Source organism: Tetrahymena thermophila (genome assembly GCF_000189635.1).
Source record: "Tetrahymena thermophila SB210 genomic scaffold scf_8254460, whole genome shotgun sequence".
Lineage (NCBI taxonomy): Eukaryota > Ciliophora > Oligohymenophorea > Hymenostomatida > Tetrahymenidae > Tetrahymena > Tetrahymena thermophila.
Window position 1 is genome coordinate 276,702 of NW_002476237.1, and position 20,044 is coordinate 296,745.

At 22.0% G+C, this 20,044-nt stretch overlaps 7 protein-coding genes across 7 annotated transcripts; all 7 read left to right on the top strand. All coding sequences in view use genetic code 6, as the record gives it.

Moving 5' to 3' along the window:
* Positions 1-46: 46 nt before the first annotated feature.
* TTHERM_00348839 (cyclic nucleotide-binding domain protein) lies at positions 47-5,315 on the top strand (the record flags this gene model as incomplete). The annotated part of the gene is made up of 15 exons (XM_001470924.2): positions 47-55; positions 143-162; positions 613-702; positions 1,074-1,163; positions 1,462-1,551; positions 1,826-1,915; positions 2,148-2,237; positions 2,539-2,628; positions 2,749-2,832; positions 3,099-3,188; positions 3,467-3,556; positions 4,042-4,131; positions 4,370-4,459; positions 4,668-4,757; positions 5,222-5,315. 15 exons carry the CDS (start codon positions 47-49, stop codon positions 5,313-5,315), a joined length of 1,197 nt encoding a protein of 398 aa, XP_001470974.2.
* A 649-nt stretch (positions 5,316-5,964) lies between these two features.
* TTHERM_00348840 (DnaJ carboxy-terminal domain protein) lies at positions 5,965-7,131 on the top strand (the record flags this gene model as incomplete). Its single annotated transcript, XM_001023039.3, has 1 exon — positions 5,965-7,131. One exon carries the CDS (start codon positions 5,965-5,967, stop codon positions 7,129-7,131), a length of 1,167 nt encoding a protein of 388 aa, XP_001023039.3.
* A 312-nt stretch (positions 7,132-7,443) lies between these two features.
* Positions 7,444-8,490, top strand: TTHERM_00348830 (zinc finger, C3HC4 type (RING finger) protein; the record flags this gene model as incomplete). The annotated part of the gene is made up of 1 exon (XM_001023038.3): positions 7,444-8,490. The coding sequence occupies one exon, from the start codon at positions 7,444-7,446 to the stop codon at positions 8,488-8,490; it is 1,047 nt and encodes a 348-aa protein (XP_001023038.1).
* A 934-nt stretch (positions 8,491-9,424) lies between these two features.
* Positions 9,425-11,251, top strand: TTHERM_00348820 (hypothetical protein; the record flags this gene model as incomplete). Its single annotated transcript, XM_001023037.3, has 1 exon — positions 9,425-11,251. One exon carries the CDS (start codon positions 9,425-9,427, stop codon positions 11,249-11,251), a length of 1,827 nt encoding a protein of 608 aa, XP_001023037.2.
* A 496-nt stretch (positions 11,252-11,747) lies between these two features.
* TTHERM_000348809 (histidine phosphatase family (branch protein 1)) lies at positions 11,748-12,629 on the top strand (the record flags this gene model as incomplete). The annotated part of the gene is made up of 1 exon (XM_012799528.1): positions 11,748-12,629. One exon carries the CDS (start codon positions 11,748-11,750, stop codon positions 12,627-12,629), a length of 882 nt encoding a protein of 293 aa, XP_012654982.1.
* Positions 12,630-13,161: 532 nt separating this feature from the next.
* On the top strand, positions 13,162-17,722 carry TTHERM_00348810 (transmembrane protein, putative; the record flags this gene model as incomplete). Its single annotated transcript, XM_001023036.2, has 3 exons — positions 13,162-15,676; positions 15,817-17,246; positions 17,714-17,722. The coding sequence occupies 3 exons, from the start codon at positions 13,162-13,164 to the stop codon at positions 17,720-17,722; spliced, it is 3,954 nt and encodes a 1,317-aa protein (XP_001023036.2).
* Positions 17,723-18,213: 491 nt separating this feature from the next.
* Positions 18,214-19,251, top strand: TTHERM_00348790 (endonuclease/exonuclease/phosphatase family protein; the record flags this gene model as incomplete). Its single annotated transcript, XM_001023034.3, has 1 exon — positions 18,214-19,251. The coding sequence occupies one exon, from the start codon at positions 18,214-18,216 to the stop codon at positions 19,249-19,251; it is 1,038 nt and encodes a 345-aa protein (XP_001023034.1).
* Between the last annotated feature and the right edge of the window lie 793 nt (positions 19,252-20,044).

Genomic DNA, 20,044 nt, shown 5'->3' on the forward strand with positions numbered 1-20,044 from the left:
TTTGAAAAATAAAAAAATGATAATGTAGACAAATTATTTCAATAATATGGAAGAAGTAAATATTTATTTTTTTAATAATATTATTTAAATTTAATTTTATTAATAAAATAAGTTTTTAAACTCTTCATTTTAATTTCATTAGTTTCTCCATATTGCTCTGAGGTATATTTAATTTATTAATATAATTATATATTTTTTTTATATTTAATTTTTAAGTTATTTAAAATATTATTTTTCTAATAGAAATTCTTATCTAAATTCATTTTATTAACACAATTTTTTTAAATTATTTTAATTTAATTTTAACTCAATTTTTATTTTAATTATTTATTATTCATTTTTTTTATGTTTTATATTTTTTCATCATTATTTCCTTCAAACTAACTAATTAAATTTTTATTCTTTCTTCTATATTTCAAAATGACAAATATTTATTTTGTTTTTTTTTGTGCTGAAAAATCATTCTTTTTTTTCTTTTTTAATTCAATTTATTTTTTCATTTTTAACTTTTGCTTTTATATTAATTCATTTCTTATTATTTCATATTTTTTCTTCATATTTTCATTCTAACTAACTAATTAGCTCTATATTTTATCTTCAATATTTAAAAAGTAGCAAATAAATAGATGCTTAAGGTGCATCAGACTTAGGTTCTGGTTTAGCAAACTGCACTAATCTCTCAAATTTGACACTTCGTTTTTAGTAAAATAGTTTATTTGTTTTGGATCAAGATATTTTTTACATAAGTATTAATTTAAAACAATATAATTAGCTATTCTGATTTATTTTTTAGCTTTTTATTTTATTACTTTTCTTTTATATATTGTATATTAAAAATGCGTTTTAATAGCGATGGCCAATTTCAAAATTGGAGAAAATTAATTTTTTTCACCTAATTAATTTATTTTTTTTTAAATTTTAAATTCTGGTTACTTATTTTTCTTTTTTAATAAATTTTGTATTTTCAACTTTTGATTTAATTGTAAATTAATGAATAAATTCATTTCTTTTTATTTCATATTTTCCATCTAACTAATTAATTAACTCTATATTTTTCTTCAACATTTAAAAAGGTATAATAAAATTGGTAATGAAGGTACATCATGCTTATTTTCTGGTTTAGGAAAGTGCATTAATCTCTCAAATTTGATACTTAATCTTGGGTAAAAACAGTTTCTTTATTTTGAATAGTGATATTTTTTTATAAAAAATGAATTTAAAACAATATAATTAACTCTTTTAATTTATTTAGTCATTTATTAGCTTTTTATTTGATTTTTCTTTTTTTCTGCTTGTTTGATTTCTTTTTTGTTAATTTAGTTATTTTTTTTATTTTCAACTTTTGTTTTTATTATTAATTCATTCATTCACTCATTTCTTATAATTTCATATTATTCATACATTTTTTCCTTCTAACAAACTCATTAATTAATTCTATATTTTTCTTCAATATTTAAAAAGGTATAATTAAATTGGTGCAGAAGGTGCACTAGGTTTAGCTTCTGGTTTTGGAAAGTGCACTAATCTTTCAAATTTGACACTTGATCTTGAGTAAAAATAGTTTATTTGTTTTGGATTATGAAATTTTTTAATTTAAAAATGAATTTAAAATATTATAACTAACTCTTTTAATTTATTTAATAGCTTCTTATTTGATTTATTTTTCATTTTTTTCCCCTTTCTTTCTTTCTTTCTTTCTTTCTTTGTTTGTTTGTTTAATTTAACTTGCTTTTACTATAATTATTAATTAATTAATTGATTTCTTTTTATTTTTTCCTTCTAACTATCTAATTAACTCTATATTTTTTCTTCAATATTTAAAAAGGTCTAATTAAATTGGTGCAGAAGGTGCATCAAGCTTAGGCTTTGGTTTAGGAAATTGCACTAATCTCTCAAATTTGACACTCCGTCTTTTGTAAAAACAATTTATTTATTTATTTTGGACTGTTATATTTTTAAATATAAAATATGAAATTAAAACAATAAAGTAACTCTTTTAATTTATTTATAAGCTTTTTATTTGATTTATTTTTCTATTTTTTTGCTGATTTTATTCATTTTTTCACTTTCAAATATTGCTTTTATTACTGATTTATTCATTTATTTATTTCTTATTATGTCATAATACTTCTTCTATATTTAAAAAGGTATAATGCAATTGGTAATGAAGGCGGATCAGGCTTAGGTTTTGGTTTAGGAAAGTGCATTAATCTCTCAAAATTGACACTTGATCTTGAGTAAAAACAATTTATTTGTTTTGGATTGTGAAAATTTTTAACATAAAAGCGAATTTAAAACAAAAAAAGAAACTATTTTAATTTATTAAGAAGCCTTTTATTTGATTTAATTTACTTTTTTTTATTATTTTTTCTTCTTTTTTTCTTAGTTAATTTAACTCATTTTTGATTTTCAGCTCTTGCTTTTATTATTAATTAATTATATTATTTATTTCTTATTATTTCATATTTTATCTTCATTTTTACAACTTACTTACTAACTAACTAATTAACTCTTAATTTTTTTTCAATATTTAAAAAGGGCAAATTAAATTTGTGCAGAAGGTGCATCAAGCTTAAGTTCTCATTTAGGAAATTAAACTAATCTCTCAAATTTTACACTTGATTTTTAGTAAAAATATTGCTTTTGGATTGTGATATTTTTTAATTTCAAAATGAATTTAAAACAATACCAGTCTTTTTGCTTATAACTTCGTAAGTAACTCAGTATTTTTCTTCAATATTTAAAAAGGTATAATTAAATTGGTGCAGAAGGGGCATTAGACTTAGGTTTAGGAAAGTTCACTAATCTCTCAAATCTGATACTTAATCTTTAGTAAAAACAATTTATCTGTCTTGGATTGTGATATTTTTAATATAAAAATGAATTTAAAGCAATATAACAAACTCTTTTAATTTATTTATTGGCTTTTTATTAGATTTATTTTCTTTATTTTTTCATTAATTTAACTCTTTTTTTTATATTATACTTGTACTTTTATTATTAATTATTTAATTCACTACTTATTATTTCATATTTTCTTTCATTTTTTCCTTTTAACTAACTAATTTATCAATATTATTTCTTCAATATTTAAAAAGATATAATTAAATTGGTGTAGAAAGAGCACTAGACTTAGGTTTTAGCTTATAATAGTGCACTAATCTCTCAAATTTGGCACTTAATATTGGGTAAAAGCAGTTTTTTTGTTTGAGATTGTGATATTTTTTAATAAGAAAATCAATTTAAAATAATATAATTAACTCTTTAAATTTGTTTATTAGTTTTTTATTCAATTAATTTTACTTTTTCTTATTCTATTTTTTTTTATTTATTAATTTAACTGATTTTTCGATTTTCAAATTTTACTTTTATCATGAATTAATTAACTTATTTCATATTATTTTTTCACTTCTTTTTCCTTCTTAATAACTAATTAATCATAATTTTTTCTTCAATATATTTAAAGATAAAATTAAATTGCTTCAGGAGGTGCATTAGGTATAGGTTCTGGTTTAGGAAAGTGCGCTAATCTATCAAATTTGAAGCTTGAACTTTGGTAAAAACATATTATTTGTATTGCATTGTGGAATTTTTAATATAAATGAATTTAAAACAGAATAATTACTTTTTTAATTTATTTATTAGCTTTATATTTGATTAATTCTTTTTATTTATTTGTGTTTTTTTTTTCATTTCTTTCTTTCTTTTTTAATTTACAGTAATTTCTCATATTAGCATCCACCCTCTTGCTGTTTTTTTTTATGAAAAATGAGTACTATTATATTTTTTTAATATTTAATTTCCTATATCAAGGTCTTTTGCTATTCTCATTTTTACGGTATTAATTCAAACGATTTATAAAAATTTCAATTTCGGAAGTTAATTTAGGCTGGTAATAATATATCAGGAATTAAAAAACTCGTTTTTTCATTTTCAACTTTTGCTTTTATTATTAATTTATTTGTTATTATTTCATATTAATTCTTCATTTTTTCCTTCTAACTATTAAGCATATCTTTTTTTCTGCAAATATTTATAAAGTTATAATCAAATTGGTGCAGAAGGCGCATCAGGCTTAGGTTATGGTTTAGGAAAGTGCACAAATCTCTCAAATTTACTACTTGATCTTGAGTAATTTATTTATTTTGAATTGTGATATTTTTTAATATAAAAATGAATTTAAACCATAAACTAGCACTCTTTAATTTATTTATTACTTTTTATTTGATTTATTTTTCTTCTTTATTCTGATTGTGTTTTTTATTTATTAATTTGTTAATTTAACCTATTTTTTTTCTTTTTTTTCTACTTTTGCTTATATTATTTATTAATTAACTCATTTCATATTTTTTCTTCAATATTTAAAAAGGTCTAATTAAATTGATGCCGAAGGTGCATCATGCTTAGGTTTAGGTTTAGGAAATTGTACTAATCTCTTAAATTTGTCAATTTATATTAGGTAAAAATAGTGTATCTATTTTAGATTGTGATATTTTTTAATATAAAAATGATTTTAAAACAATAATCTAACTCTTTTAATTTATTTATTATCTTTTAATTTAATTCATTTTTCTTTTTTCCTTCTTTTTTAATTTACCTTTTTTTTCATTTTTAACTTTAACTTTTATTATTAATTCATTTCATTTTTTTTTTTAATATTTAAAAAGTTCTAATTAAATCGATGCAGAAGGTGCCTCTAACTTAGGTTCTGGTTTAGGAAAGTGTATTAATCTCTTAAATTTGTCAATTGATCTTAGGTATAAACAGACTATCTATTTTTGATTGTGATATTTTTAATATAAAAATGAATTTAAAATAATAAACTAACACTTTTAATTTATTTATTATCTTTTAATTTAATTCATTTTTCTTTTTTTTATTCAGCTTGTTTTTCTTCAATATGTAAAAAGTTCTAATTAAATCAATGCAGAAGGTGCCTCAAACCTAGGTTCTGGTTTAGGAAAGTGCATTAATCTCTTAAATTTGTCAATTGATCTTAGGTATAAACAGACTATCTATTTTAGATTGTGATATTTTTAATATAAAAATGAATTTAAAATAATAAACTAACACTTTTAATTTATTTATTAGCATTGTATTTGATTAATTATTCTTTGAATTTTATTCTGTTAATATTTTTTTATTTATTAATTAACATTTTATTTAAAAGTTTTATTCAATATATTTATTTTTAGTCATTTATACTAATTTATATTAAAAGCTATAACGAAATAAATAAGTCATAATAATTGAAAACAAAAAGCAAGTACTTCAAATCAAAAAGAATAGTTGTCTTAGAAATATATTGTTGGTGAAAAAAGGAAGAATTAATATAAAATATTAGAATAAAATTATATGTTTTATTTTATTGTGTATTGTGATAAAATAAATAAAATTAAAAAATTGAAAAATTTATTATTATTTTTATATTTATGAATACCATAAATTCTATAATACAACAAGATTTTAAGCGAGGAATGATTTTATTAAGGAAGGATTAAAATTTTAAAAATAATTATTTTTTAAAAATATTTAAAATATATTTTTTTGTTTTTATTTTTTAAAATTTATCCACTTTCTTTTTAAAATAATTATTTTGTAAATTTAAATTAATATAAAAGTAAAATCAGCTAATTGATTGAGTTATAATTTGCAAAATAAATGTATAGATTTATGCTTAAAAATATTTAAATCAATTAATTAAAGATTTATATCAATCGCAAAATCCAATTATAATTAATAGTATTTATTTGTGGTGTTATTTATTTATCCATTTCAAGTTTAAATTGCAAAAAGTTATAAAGATAAAGATAAAATTATAATAGCTTAAAACCTAATTTAAAAAATATAGCATATTATTAATCTATGATTAGACCTATTTGGCGCGTGTTTGATAAATTTTGCTAACGTTAGAATAATACTACTTTATTACATATTCCACAATTCCTGTTTTCTTAATAATTCATGAAAAAGAATCTCTATTCTATCTTAGGTATTCCAAAGTCTTCAGACTTGTCAGAAATTAAAAAGGCATACTATAAATTAGCAAAGTAATACCATCCTGATTCAAATCCTTCTCCAAATTCCAAATAAAAATTTGAAGAAATTACTGAAGCATACGAAGTTTTATCTGATGATAGTAAAAGAAAATTATATGATTCTTGTGGATATAGCGATGATGCTACTGAAAATGAAGAGTAGTATGAAGGTGACACTTTTGAAGCAAAAGAAAAAACAGCTTCTGGAGGTAAAGGATTTAGCAAAAAGCGTAATCGCTATCATGATTATGAAGAAGTATTTTAAGATTTTGATTCATTTTTTGAGTAAAAAATGAAGTAAAAAGCCCGTCCTCCTACTAGAGGTGCTGATATTCATTACATTTTAGATCTAGAATTTTTAGAAAGTCTTACTGATAATGTTTAAAAAGCTATTTAATTTGAGCGTAAATGTTTATGCCCTTAATGTAAGGGCACAAGAGCTCAACAAGGAACTATGCCTTAAAGATGTTATTCTTGTGGAGGATCAGGGACTATTTTAATTCGTAATAATAGCGCATTTGCAAGTACATCAATAAATGAATAGATGTGTACAGAATGTGATGGATATGGAAAAGTAGTAAAAAATAAATGCCAAATATGCACAGGATAAGGTTTTATAACATAAACTGTGAAAGAAAATATCAAAATCCCTAAAGGAGTTAAGAGTGACCAAGTGTTAAGGAAAGAAAGCTGTGGGAATGTTGGAGAGTAAGGAGGAAAGAATGGCGATTTATTTATTAAATTGAAAGTTAAAGATCATCCTTACTATAGTAGAAATGGCAATAATATTTTATCAGACTGTAAAGTTAGCATCTCTCAAGCGATTTTGGGTGGAAGGGTAAAAGTAGAAACTATACATGGATGTGTAGAAATAGATATTCCATCTGGTACTAATGATGGAGATGTCAAAAAACTAAGTAATCTAGGTGTTGCCAAAGATAATTCTAGGTACAGAGGTGATCACATATTAACTTTTAAAATACAAATCCCTACTGTTTTAACATAAGAATAAAAGAATATTTTTGAATAACTCAAGTTATTAGATTGCTTAACTGAAGAAAAACCATTCGATACTTCTAATTTATAATATTGAAAATATAAAAAAAATGTTAAAATTAAATATTTCAATTTTTTGTATATTAAATAATCTATTTATTTGTGTATATTTTTCAGAAGAAGAACTCAATTCTTTCTTTTCAACTTTTGAGAGCTCTCAAAAAACTATTTAATTTTATATTTTCATTTATAGTTTTATCAAGTAAATCTATTTCAAAATAGTAAATTCAATTTAGGTTTATAATAATTGTTCTTTCTTTTTACAGACATACATACATACACTCTGTTAATTTTTAAAAGATTATTTATCTTTAAATTGATTAAAAAAAGTTTAAAGATTTTAAATATCATGAGTAGCAATAATTATTCTAATCTTAATAAAAACAATTATAACTTACAATTTCATGCTAATTATAAACCAAAATTTTTAGAGCACTGTGACTTTGAACTTGATTATATCAACTAGAATTAAAACCATGATTTTTTATAAAAGAGTGAAGAGCTTAGCTAAGAAATAAATATGTTTCTATATGGCACAAATGAATTATTGAAGAAAAAGCAAAGTTTAAAAAATGATGAAGAATTAAGGGTGAGGAGTATTTGGTAAAAGTCAGATAGCAAAGTATTATAACAGGAAAAATAGTAACATTTAGAAGAAAATAAATAAGAAAGTAAAGAAGAAAATTCTTTGAGCGACGACAGCTTTGACGAAGACATGCTTTTAGAATAAGTTATATGCTGTGAAAGTGAAAAAGATATGATATAATTCATAGAAATAAATGAAATGAGATGCCCAATTATGAAACCAAATTATAGTAAGTTGTATTAAAAACTCAAGAAAAGAGCAGTAATGCTGATGAGTATTTTAAAAAAAAAGTATAATGCCTAAAACAAAGAAAATAGCAATAATAAATTCAAGGATTATGAAATAAAGAATAAAGAATTGTAATTTGAACTAGATAAATATAAAAATGTATACAACAATTTAAATAAAAAGCTAACTAATTAATATGGAAAGTATGCTACTCTAGAGGGCTAGTATGTTTAGCTTAAAGCTAATTTAGAGGAATTAGAAAATTAAAATAACTTTTTTAATGAACCTTCAGTTTTAAAAATTGATTTATAAAAACTCATACAACTTGAAAAAAAAACTCAAAAAACTTTATAGCAAATATCAGAAAAAAAAAGTGAAATAATAGAATAGCTTTAAAATAGAATTAAGCAGCAACATGATTCTCATAAATCTATGTGCGTTATTTGCTAAGAAAAACCTATTAATTGCTTATTATAACCTTGTTGTCATGCGTGTTGCTGCGATGATTGTGCATAAGGCCTAGACCAATGTCCTATGGATAGGTAGCTATTTACAAGCATAAAAAAAATATACCTTAGTTGATACACTTATAAGATGAGCATTAAACACTTAATATCTAAAAAATTTTAATTAAAATCTTATTGATCTATTGATCAAAATATAGGACTACTTTTAAATTATTTGAATTAATATATTTCCAAAAATTTTGCAAGTCAAGTGCTTTGAAACAATAAACCTATTAATATTTAGCAATAAAATATAATATCAATAAATAATACTAAAAAATAGTTGCATTTGTAAATTATACAATAGTACAATGATTCTTTGATTTAGACTAATAACATAGAAATATTTAAATAATAATAAAACAAAATAAAAACTAAAACAGATAAATATATTAATTATAAATAATATTTAACTATTTATTTACTCAAATTATATATTGTTTTGTCATCTGTTTGAAAATTATATCAAACTATTTTTGCTATAAATTGAATTATATTCAGCGTTTTAATAGTGTCATCAATATCATCAAAATAGTCTTGCAATTATGTATTTTTAACATTTATTTTTTTAGAACCATAAGGCTTAGATGATAAAAGATATCAAAAATTGATTTTCTCTATTTATTTTTTGCTTATGGCGATATCATAAATTTTAAAAATCCAAATCAAATTCTGTTAAAATAAGAAATTAATTTAATTTAAAATTATTTTAGCAATAGTTTAAAAAATGTATTATTAGACATTTAGTAAAGTTAACAGTTTTCCTATATTTTAATTTTCTTTAAAAAAAAAAAAATATTATTTGATTTTAGAATGACTAATTTTTGCTAAGTTAGATATTTAGCAAGCTACAAAAAATTCTATTAATTTGTATTTTACTCAAATATTTCTAAAAATTAGCCGAAAATTTCAGTAGAAGTTAGCTAAGATTTATTAAATAGTCAATAATTAGATATCAAAAATATCTGATAATAAATAAATAAATTAACAAAATAATAAATCTAGATTGAATGAATAGCATTTGTACAAAACATAATTTAGCAATTGAATTCATTTGTTTGCATATATCTAAATCTTAAAGAGATAAAAAATGCACAAACAGACTTTTATGTAAGGTTTGTAATGAGCCATAGAACCATGATAAAAATCACTTATTGAGTACTTTTGAAATAAAAAAATTTTTGATTGAAGACATGAGTGATGTATTTTTTTTGCTATTTTTTACACGCCCACAAATACAAACTCTGTTTAAACCACTAAAAATAAACTGCTAAAATATTATTTTGAAACTCAAAGAGATGGTATAAAAGCTAAAAATACCTAGTTCAAATCAAGCATCACAGATTGAAGAGTAGCAAGTATAATTTTAAGAGTATTTCTAAACTGCTACATCTAAAATATAAAATTTTACTTTAAAAATAAATTCAATAATTGAGGATATCCATTTATACTATAGATAGCACTTTGAGTGGGATAATTTGATCAAAATTATTGAGTTATATTATGAAAAAAGATAGGTGAGCTAAGAGCAATTAAATCAGATTATTAATAATTCTCTGTAAAATATTCACTGCACCTAGATATTTATGAAGAATGTCTATGTTATTGATGACAATTTTAATTAAAATCAAAGCAAACAAACTTAGATGGAGTAATATACAACTGCTGATATAATATCTTTTTATAAGTTTGCAATAAAAGAGCTATACCTAAATCTTAATCACCTAAGATCTCTGTTTTTAATTTGCTAACCTTCATAGCTTTAAGCTCTTGAAGATTAAAAAAGATTAAGTCTTACTACAAACTTTCCTTTAAATATAAAAAGATTTTTACCTACAGTATCTATGGCGAAATCTATAGGAATCAAGCTTATAAAAAACAAACTTTTAATTATTAAAGAGTTTTAATGTTAAATTATCAATATAGATGCTTCTACTCAAGAATTTAAAATTCAAAATACCATATATAGCAAAATAAAAATAAAGGATGCATCTATTAGTTAATTAAATGACAGCTTGATAACTCTTTTATGTGTAGATAATACAGCCAAAATATACTATATAAAACCTTTTCATTCTGTTTTTGATAATGAATATGCTCACGATATTGAATTAAGTTAAAACACAGAAATTTTTTTAGATATAGATTACATAAAAGCTTAATCAATAAATAATATAGAATCAGATCCCATTAGTAATCAAATAGAATCAGAAGAATAATTAGAATATGTTGCTTTAAAGACGAAAGATACAATTTATTTGTTAGAACCTGTAGAATGGAATCAAATCTACTAATTCTAAAATAAGCAAGAATTTTTCATGTTAGAGTGCTGCAACGAATAAGATATTTCAGATGAAAACAGTCATGAATAAATGGCTATAGAAAATGTAAAAAAAAGTATATTTTGTTTTTATAACAACTAATAGATAGATCATATTCATTATACTAATGCAAATATTTTTGAGTCAAACTAAATTAAAGATTTTGCTTATTCCGAATTCTTTCAGAAAAGCGTTTATCTGACTGAAAGGCAAATGATCATTTCCAATTAACAAACAAGTTAAATTACAGAATTACCATTCAGAAATAAGTAGTAGGTATCTCTAGTTCAGTTCACAATAGATAATCTCTACCTCTTTATCCTTTATGAGAATTCTTTCATTTAATTTTTTTACGTGCTTGACAATTTTGAGTTGGAATATGAAACACACCTATGGAAAAATAATTATTATATCAAAAAAGCAGTTTTCTATTAAAAGATAAATCAGTTGTTTGTATTGAACTCTCAGGGAGATATTTTTTAAATAGATTTATCTACCCCTAAATGCCTTCATTGATATTAAAATAGACTTAATTTATTTAAAATGTATTATAAATATCATTCAAAATAAACTTTATATTGTTTAAAACACTTCATTTCAATTTAAATAAAATAGCATTTTTAAAAATAAATTAGAATATGTTTTTTGTTATATTTTAACTTCTAGATTAAATTAATAAATTTATACTTTGCTCTTTTATTTTTAATTTTAATTTAATATCAAAACAATGGAAAGGATTAATTATTTTGGTTCTATTTATTTAGAGAAGAGAATCTCTTGATATGTCTACTATTATTATTTAGATCATCTCCTTTAATTTTACTTATCCTTGTCTACTCCTAATAGTTAAGCTTTTTGAATTTATATCATCAGAATTCAATATACAAAAAGTTGTTTAACTACATTAAGGTTTATAATTTATCTTATTAAATAGATAATAATAACACAATTTATCTTAATTTAATTATTAAAGTATAAATAACATCTAAATTTAAAAATATCTAAAAACTAAATGGATTAAATATAATAAAAAACAATTGACGAAGCACAATAATCATTAGAAGAAATAGCTAAGTTATGCAATTAATAATTAGAGAATCCACCAGATGAAGGATATAAGGAATCACAAATTTTATTGATACGCCATGGTTTTTCAGAATATAATTATTCTATAGATACATATCATAGATAGCATGACTAAAAAAATATCCATACTGAAGAATGTAGATCAATCAGATTAAATGTTAATGACATCGATACACCTCTTCATCCTATAGGTATAGAATAGGCTAAGAATTCTTAAAAATATGTTAATGATTTAGATGTTCACACTGTTTTTATTTCACCATTGTTCAGAACTTTGCAAACAGCAGATTTACTTTTTGCTAATCATCCACAAAAGCATTTAATAAAGTATATAGTTTTACCTGAATTATCTGAAGGACTCTGCTTCAGCTGCTCCTTTGCTCCTCTAGCTTTCTCTGATATTAGAAAAAATTAATTCAATAATTTTGATTTTTCTCTAGGTTAAAAATTCAGTTAGAAACCTGCTTGGCAAATTGAATAGATTGCATGTTAAGATACTATGTCTCGTATGCAAGAAAAAATAAAAGATATTCACGATCAAGATAAATTATCAGAAATTTATTTATAAGAATTAGATAGTTTATATCCAAGTTATATTGAAACACATGATCATTTATGGATCCGTGCTTAATAAGCTAGAAAGTATATTGAAGAATATCAAAAAACAGTTCCTAAAGATAAAAAAATAATTATTGTTTCTCATTATATCTTAGGTCTATTTTTAACTAGCTCAAAAAGATCAGAAAGTTTCCATGATATGGATGGAGTTAGATGCAAAAATTCTAAATTAATTCCTTGGAAAATATGAATAAATTAATTGTATTTAAATTTTTTATTTACAAAATAAATGTTTTAGTTTAGCTTAAAACTCCAAAAAAAATTTTTAACTTTAAATTCATCTTAATAAAAATTTTTTTTTTTAATTTTTTTTTTATTTAATTTGTTTGAGATTTATTAAAAAATGTTTTATTTCTACTGCCTTAAAATAATTTATAGCTTACAATAAATATTTTTGAAATACAAACAACAAAATTAAAATCACTTTTTTATAAGATTTAAAATATTTTTTTTAATTAATTCTTATTTTAAGTTCAAATATGATTTTTAATATTAAATTTATTGAAAATGTCTTGAAAATAATGCAAAGTGAATCTGATTAGAACAAATTTCTTTTATTTTTGATCAAACATTTGATGAGAGATTAGGGAAATTAATTAATAACAACAATAATTGATTATTTTCAAGTGTTTTTTTAATGATATTTTTATACTTTAGAAAAAAATAGTTAATTAGAAAGCAGACAACAAGAAAGTTTTAAAAGAAGGTTTTCAAAAAAATAAATGAGTTAAAAATAAGAGCGCTTAATCTTATAAACAATGTATTTGTTGCTTTTCATTTCAGTTAGTTAGGCTTAGCTACAAGATTAAATACCAGCTAATAATAAAAATAGCTTTTGCGATAGTTAAACTACTTAGTAATTGCAATAGTAAAATATTGATTATGAATGCGTAGATAATAATATCATTTTGCAAAATAAACTTACAATTGAGTTAGACTTAAATTTAGTAAATTTCTAAACTACTTCTAAAATAATCTTTGAAAATTGTAATCAAGTAAAATTAAATAAAGTATACCTAAGCAATTTAAAAATGGAAAAATATTTTGGCAGTTTAATTCAATTAAGAAACATAAATAATTTATAAATACAAAATTTTACAGCAGAATTTAGTAGAAAGAATGAGGATTTGCTTAACTTAATATATTTTTATTAAGTATAAGTAACATAGATAGGATGTTTTTTAGTTTATTCAGAGTAAGAAGGCTTGGATAATCATTATTAATTTCTAATAAATTCATAGAATTTGTATTTCAAAGAAATTTTATTTTTAAATATTTATTCAATTAGTCTTAATTTTTATGGAAGTAATTAGTTAAATATAGATTAGCTTAGCATAATTTAAAATAGTTAATATGAAAAATAATCAGTCTTTTTAGGTTATTCATTTTGCTATTATTTATCTGAAAACCAAATAAATATCAATTAGATTAATGTAGAAATTAATAGCATCTTTGAAGGAATTAATAAATCGTCAATATGGTTTGCAACTATCTAAATTGAAAATAGTTAATCTTAAAATCCATCTGATATAAATATAGGCACAATAGCCTTCAAATCTTAAGATATTTAGTTTTCAAATTTAGGAGTAATTTAATTTTAAACAGAGTAAATGTCAACTTCTCTTAAAATAAAAAATATTTTTTCATAGTAGATTGACAGTCAGTATCACATTTAAATTCAAATTCAAAAGATAAATAGTATTTGGATTGATTAATTAACATTTGAAGGATTTGGAAACTCTATGTTAAACAATTATAACAATAACAACATTTTTTTTAAATTATAAAATGTGCTTGATCTGAAAATTACAAAAATCATATTTATAAAAAATAATTTAGTAACTGGAACCCTATTTGATGGAAATGTTTTTTAATTAAGTATATATAGCCTGGAGATCTAACCTTTTAATAATTTTACAAGAAGCTTAATTAATTTATAGAATTGTAATTATGTTAGAATTGAAGATTTAACTGTAGAGGAGGAAGTAGAATTTAATGATTATTTATTCACATTTAATAATTTATTAAATCTCCATTTCTACAAGTTTTATCTGAATAAATTCAGTTTCAAGCAAGAATCGCTATTTTATTTAAGCTAAGTTCATGGGATGACGATTTTAAATTTTGAATTATAAAATGTCAAAACTTATAATCAATAGAGTGCTATCATTTATGTAGATGTAACTAATTTTTTTTTTGAAACTATTTACGAATACTCATATGTTCAAGTAAATTTAAAAACAGATCATAATCACTTATAATTCTTGAATTTTTATGGGAGCTTATATATATTTACTATTGAGAATTCTAATATAATAAATGGCTCATCAATTAATTTGGGTGGGTGTCTAAATTTCTTCAATCCTATAATTTCTATATAATAATAATCTCTAAAGCTCACGAATACTACTTTATCTTAATGCTAAAGCAAATATTTAGGTGGAGCAGTTTCTGGAATTTCAGTATAATTTTAGGAAGAAAGCTAAATTATAAATTGCAGCAGTTAAATTGGAGGTGCTATTTATTAATCTTATTATAATACAGGTGATTATGATATTAAATATTTTAAAAATAATGTTGGTTTCTTAGCAGCAGCTAATTATAATTTAGAAATGATAAGTTTAAGATTAGACTCAATCTAAGAGATAACTAGTAACATAGATGGCTAAATTCAACTTATATAAGTTGATAAATATATCTATCCAGGAATAATGTATATAATAAAAATTTCAATTAATGTTGATGATGTTTGGTATTCACAATATAATTAATTAACTAAATTTGGTAATATATATGACCTAGTTGTTGATCCTACTGATAATTATATAGCAAGTACACCTGAAAATTTGTAACATATTTATTATCCATATATATTATGGTAAGCTAAAAACATTACCTTTGATGATAAGTAAACAAAGTAATTTAAGTTAAATTAAATCAACTTGGATTACAATTATGAATTAGACACAAGCCAATACAAGATATACAATGGATGCAAAGATTAGGGTATGGAAAAAGTCTATTTAAACAGCTAAAATAAATAATAATTCATATGCGCATACTGCGAGAATATGAAGGTTAGCTATACTGGAGTATGTGTGAGTTGCCAAACTGATTATTTTGTAGAGTGTTATTCGAATTACTCATTATTAAGATAAAACTATTGGAGATCAAACTATACAGTAAACACTTAAGATATTTTATTTTGCTCAAATAATCCCTAAAGCTGTGTAGGAGGTATTGATTGATATATTCTAAATTTATTCAATTAGCTATTTATTTTTAAAATAAAAATGAATGAAATAAAAACTTTATTTTGTGTGAAATTTTAATTAGAATTTTATTTATAATCTTATCTAATATTTTTTAAAAATTAGGAAGTGGAGTAGGAAATGAGCTTTGCTATTAAGGTCATGTTGGAGCTCAATGCTTAGATTGTGATATTAAGGGAACTTTTTGGGAAGATTAATACTCTTAAGTAGGATACTTTTAATGCACTAAATGCAGTGATATCTCCTAAAATACAGCTAAAATTATCATTCTACTTGTATTCCTTGCTATAAGCTTAATCATCATAATAATGTCTTTGCATAAAAGATTGAGAAACGAATTATATGCGATTTACCTATCTAAAATGGGTATATTCTTTTTTGGAAAAACCCTATAAAGGCAACAACTTTCATCAGCTTACATCAAAATTTTGCTATTTCATATTTAGGTTTTTATGGTTTCTAACTAATTTACATAAGTAGATATCATTTCTACCTTTTCTAATTTCTCTTTTCTCTTTTATAACCCGTTAAGCTCACCTTTCTTCTCGTTGAATTGTTTGATTTCTTAATATTGGCCTAATGAAAGTATAGGTTTTTCTAATATTTTGTTAACATTTCTAATACCTCTCTCATTAAGTTGCTTAATAGCTCTATGTCCTATTATATTATATTTCATAAGCAAAAAGTATTTTAGAAAGAGCTTATAAATTGCATTCCTCTCGTTTATTTATATTTTTATCACAGTATTTGACTCTATTTTGCTAGAAAAAACCCTATCAAGCTTCTTTTGTCTTAATCTGGAGAAAGACAAATCTTATTCTCTGATTGATCTTAGCTTAGAGTGTGAAAACTCAGGTGAACTCAAAAAAATATAAAACCTAAGCTTAATTATATTGATAATATTTTTAATTGCTCTTCCTTTAGTAATTTTCATCAGGTTAATATAATAAAGAAAAAGACTGAAAAAAGTAAGGGTTATGTACACATTTGGTTTTTTGTATAATGAATACAAACATAAATTTTATTCATGGGAAATTATAAGATTTTTAGTCAGATATCTATTAATTTTATTCACTTTATCCCTTAAAGAGTATCCTCAAATAGCTTTAATTATGATATGCTTACTATAATTTACATATTTTGTTGCTCTTTAAAGCTATAGTCCTTTCATTTCTGCATTTTTGAATAACCTAGAAAAGATCTCAATAATAATATCAGTAATATCTTTGCTTTCATCAAATATGTATTTGCAATAAAATCAGAATGAAAATTAATCCATCGTCGATTTTAGATTAGCTTTTTATCTAATTATTTAAATAATAAACTTAATTTTCATAATATACTGCTTATTTATTATTACAGTCTCATTCTTGGAGTAATAGTTATACAAGCTAAAAAAATACTTAAATTGCAGAATATTTTAAAAAATAACTTAAGTCGATAGTATAAGAATAAATTAAAATATTAAAAAACTAATAAGATGTGTCAGATAAATTAAACTAAGTTAGAATATAATATAAGACAATACCAAATTAGTAAGTTATTTTGAATTTACTTAAAATAGTGATTGAATGAATCTTAACTTAAAATCAAGAACTATATTTTATTTAAATCAATCCTGTCATTTCTCATTAATTATTACTACTCCCAATAATTAAAAATTTAATTTTAGTGTTAATTGTAGTTTTAATTTTCACCATAATAGTTAAATACTAAAAAATACTTTAATTTATGAGAAATAATGGTAGTTATAATAATATTTCAATAAATTAATTTCATAAATATTATTTTATTTATTTACTACTCTTACACTTCATGTTAATATAAATAAAAAATTATGAAATCAACTTTTCTTAATTAAAATTTGAATATCAATTTTACTAACATTTAAAAAAGATAATTCAAAATGTTTTTATTCAAAGCAAATTTATTTTAAATAAACTAATTGTATTAAAGTTGGTATTAAAATAATGTAATTTTATTATATTTTTAAATAAACAAGTTAAAATGAATGAATGATTTATATTTTTATCTCATGGTGCTAAATATTTGAAAATATCCTAAAATGGCTTAGAAAACTAAATTCCTCAAAATAAATATACTCTTTTTCTATATTAAGTGAATACTTATAAAGCATATAATAAAATATTTAAAATCCTTTTAATTTAAAGTAATTTAAAATAAATAACAAGTATGTAAGTAATTCAATAAATAAATAAAAATCATGTGGAATAGATTATAGAACGTTATTTCTTCTACTTTAATTTCAAGGAGAATGATTACGATTCGTGAATTACTTTGTAATTATCTTTTGAACCTAAATTTAATTATTGATTTATTGATTGATTGATAGTAATAGTAATTCGTTATTGGCTTTAATATTTATGTGAAACAAAACTTTATTTCAATATTTAGGTATTAAATATTATTATTTAAAAAATCATAATCAATTATTTTTACAAAATCTAAGTTAATAATTAAATAATAAAGAAGTGAAGAAAAATGAGAAAGAATATCTCAGTAGCAATTCTTTTGATTGTTGTCTTAAATTGTGCTGTGGCTTGGGAAAATTATTACTATAACACAGAAGGAATTGAAAAAAGAACTTTAAAGATATAAGATTTGTGCACATTTATTTCTGAAGATCATAAATAGATAGAATGCTAAATTTAAACAGGCAGCTTTCTACCTGAATCTTCTCTTTAATCAAACGAAATCAAATCATTTGATTAACTTAAGGTGGTTGAATACAATATTGACAGAAACGGTTTTGGAGGAGATGGCCCCAATGAAAAAGGTATTTAGCCTATAATTGATGCTCTTAAAACTCTTGGAGACGCAGATGTAATTATTCTTAGTGAAGTAGCTAGAGATTGTCCTTAGTGGGGTTCTTATAACGGTGCTGAAGAAATTGCTCGTGCTTTTAAAATGGATTGGGCTTACTCTGTAGAATTTTTAGAATTAGATAACAGTCTATTTAAATTGGGGTATTAATGTACTATTGGTAATGCTATATTATCAAATAGACCTTTGAGCAACATAATCTAGAAATAGTTTAAAACTCAATGCTGTATGTTTAGCGGCAGAGCAGGTGGTAGAGTAGCTATTAAAGCTACAATAGAATCATATAATATAACTCTCATTAGCAGCCACTTAGAATCAGGAACAGGATTTGAAGATTTTATAGATGCCATGATAACAAGAGAAAAGTAATCTTAAGAATTAGTGGATATGATTGATCCTATTGAAGAAGAAAATAAACTAATTATTATTGGTGGGGATTTCAATTCTCCTCTGAGATAATTCAATAAGGGAAAACCCTTCAGAGAATACTAAGATCCCTTTATGTTTAAATATTTATGGCCACATAGAAATACCTGTGTTGGTGATACTTTAGGCTACTTTGGATTAAGTGCTTTTGATTACTTGTATTTCAAAAACCATCATGGCTACCACCTTGATAGTTTTATCTGTAAGTCCTAAGCTTGCACAGGTTTTAGTGACCATTTCCCAATTTAAGTTAATATTAGTAGAATGTGATAAATTAAGAAAAATTTAAGATTATAAAATCATACTTTGCAAAAGTGAAAAACTTAAAAATAAAATTTCAGTTTAACAAAGGAATAAAAAAGTAAAAAATAAAAAATATTAAAATTAAATAGAATATATTTTGCACTATTTATCTATATATTCATATATATAGCTTTATTAAATTATAATAGAATTCATTCAACATTACACTTCTTAAGAAGAAAAAAAAACTACAAAATAAAATAGAAATATGTATGGTGTTTTCTTTTTTCTATTTTAGTTTACATACCAAAAAAAAAAACAATCATATAAAGTTTCTTATCACTTTACATTAAAAATTTTACTCTTGTTACAAAATTTTTTATTGATTCATGGTGAATTGATAACTTTTATTTTTTAAAAATATTTCAGAAAGTAGATATAAAAAAGTTTTGCCATAAAAAATCATTAAGAAATAAAATTAAATTTTTTATAACATAAAATAGAATTGTGTTCATAATATGTAATCCATGCTAAATTAAATTCATTTTATTGAAATAAAGATTTTGATTTGTTATAATAGATATTGTTTACCATTGATAATACTTAATTTACTTAAAAAAGCACAAAAAAAACTTTAATTTTGTTTGAGAAATAATGTAACTTTTATAAAAGAATTATATTTTAATCAACACTTATTTATATTCACAAATTCACTAAATTATTTAAGAAATCAAATAAGTTTTTGAATTACAAAAGTAATTTCTTCTTGAGCAATTTAGAAAAATTGATAATTAAATTGTTTCATATCTAAGCTTTTAAT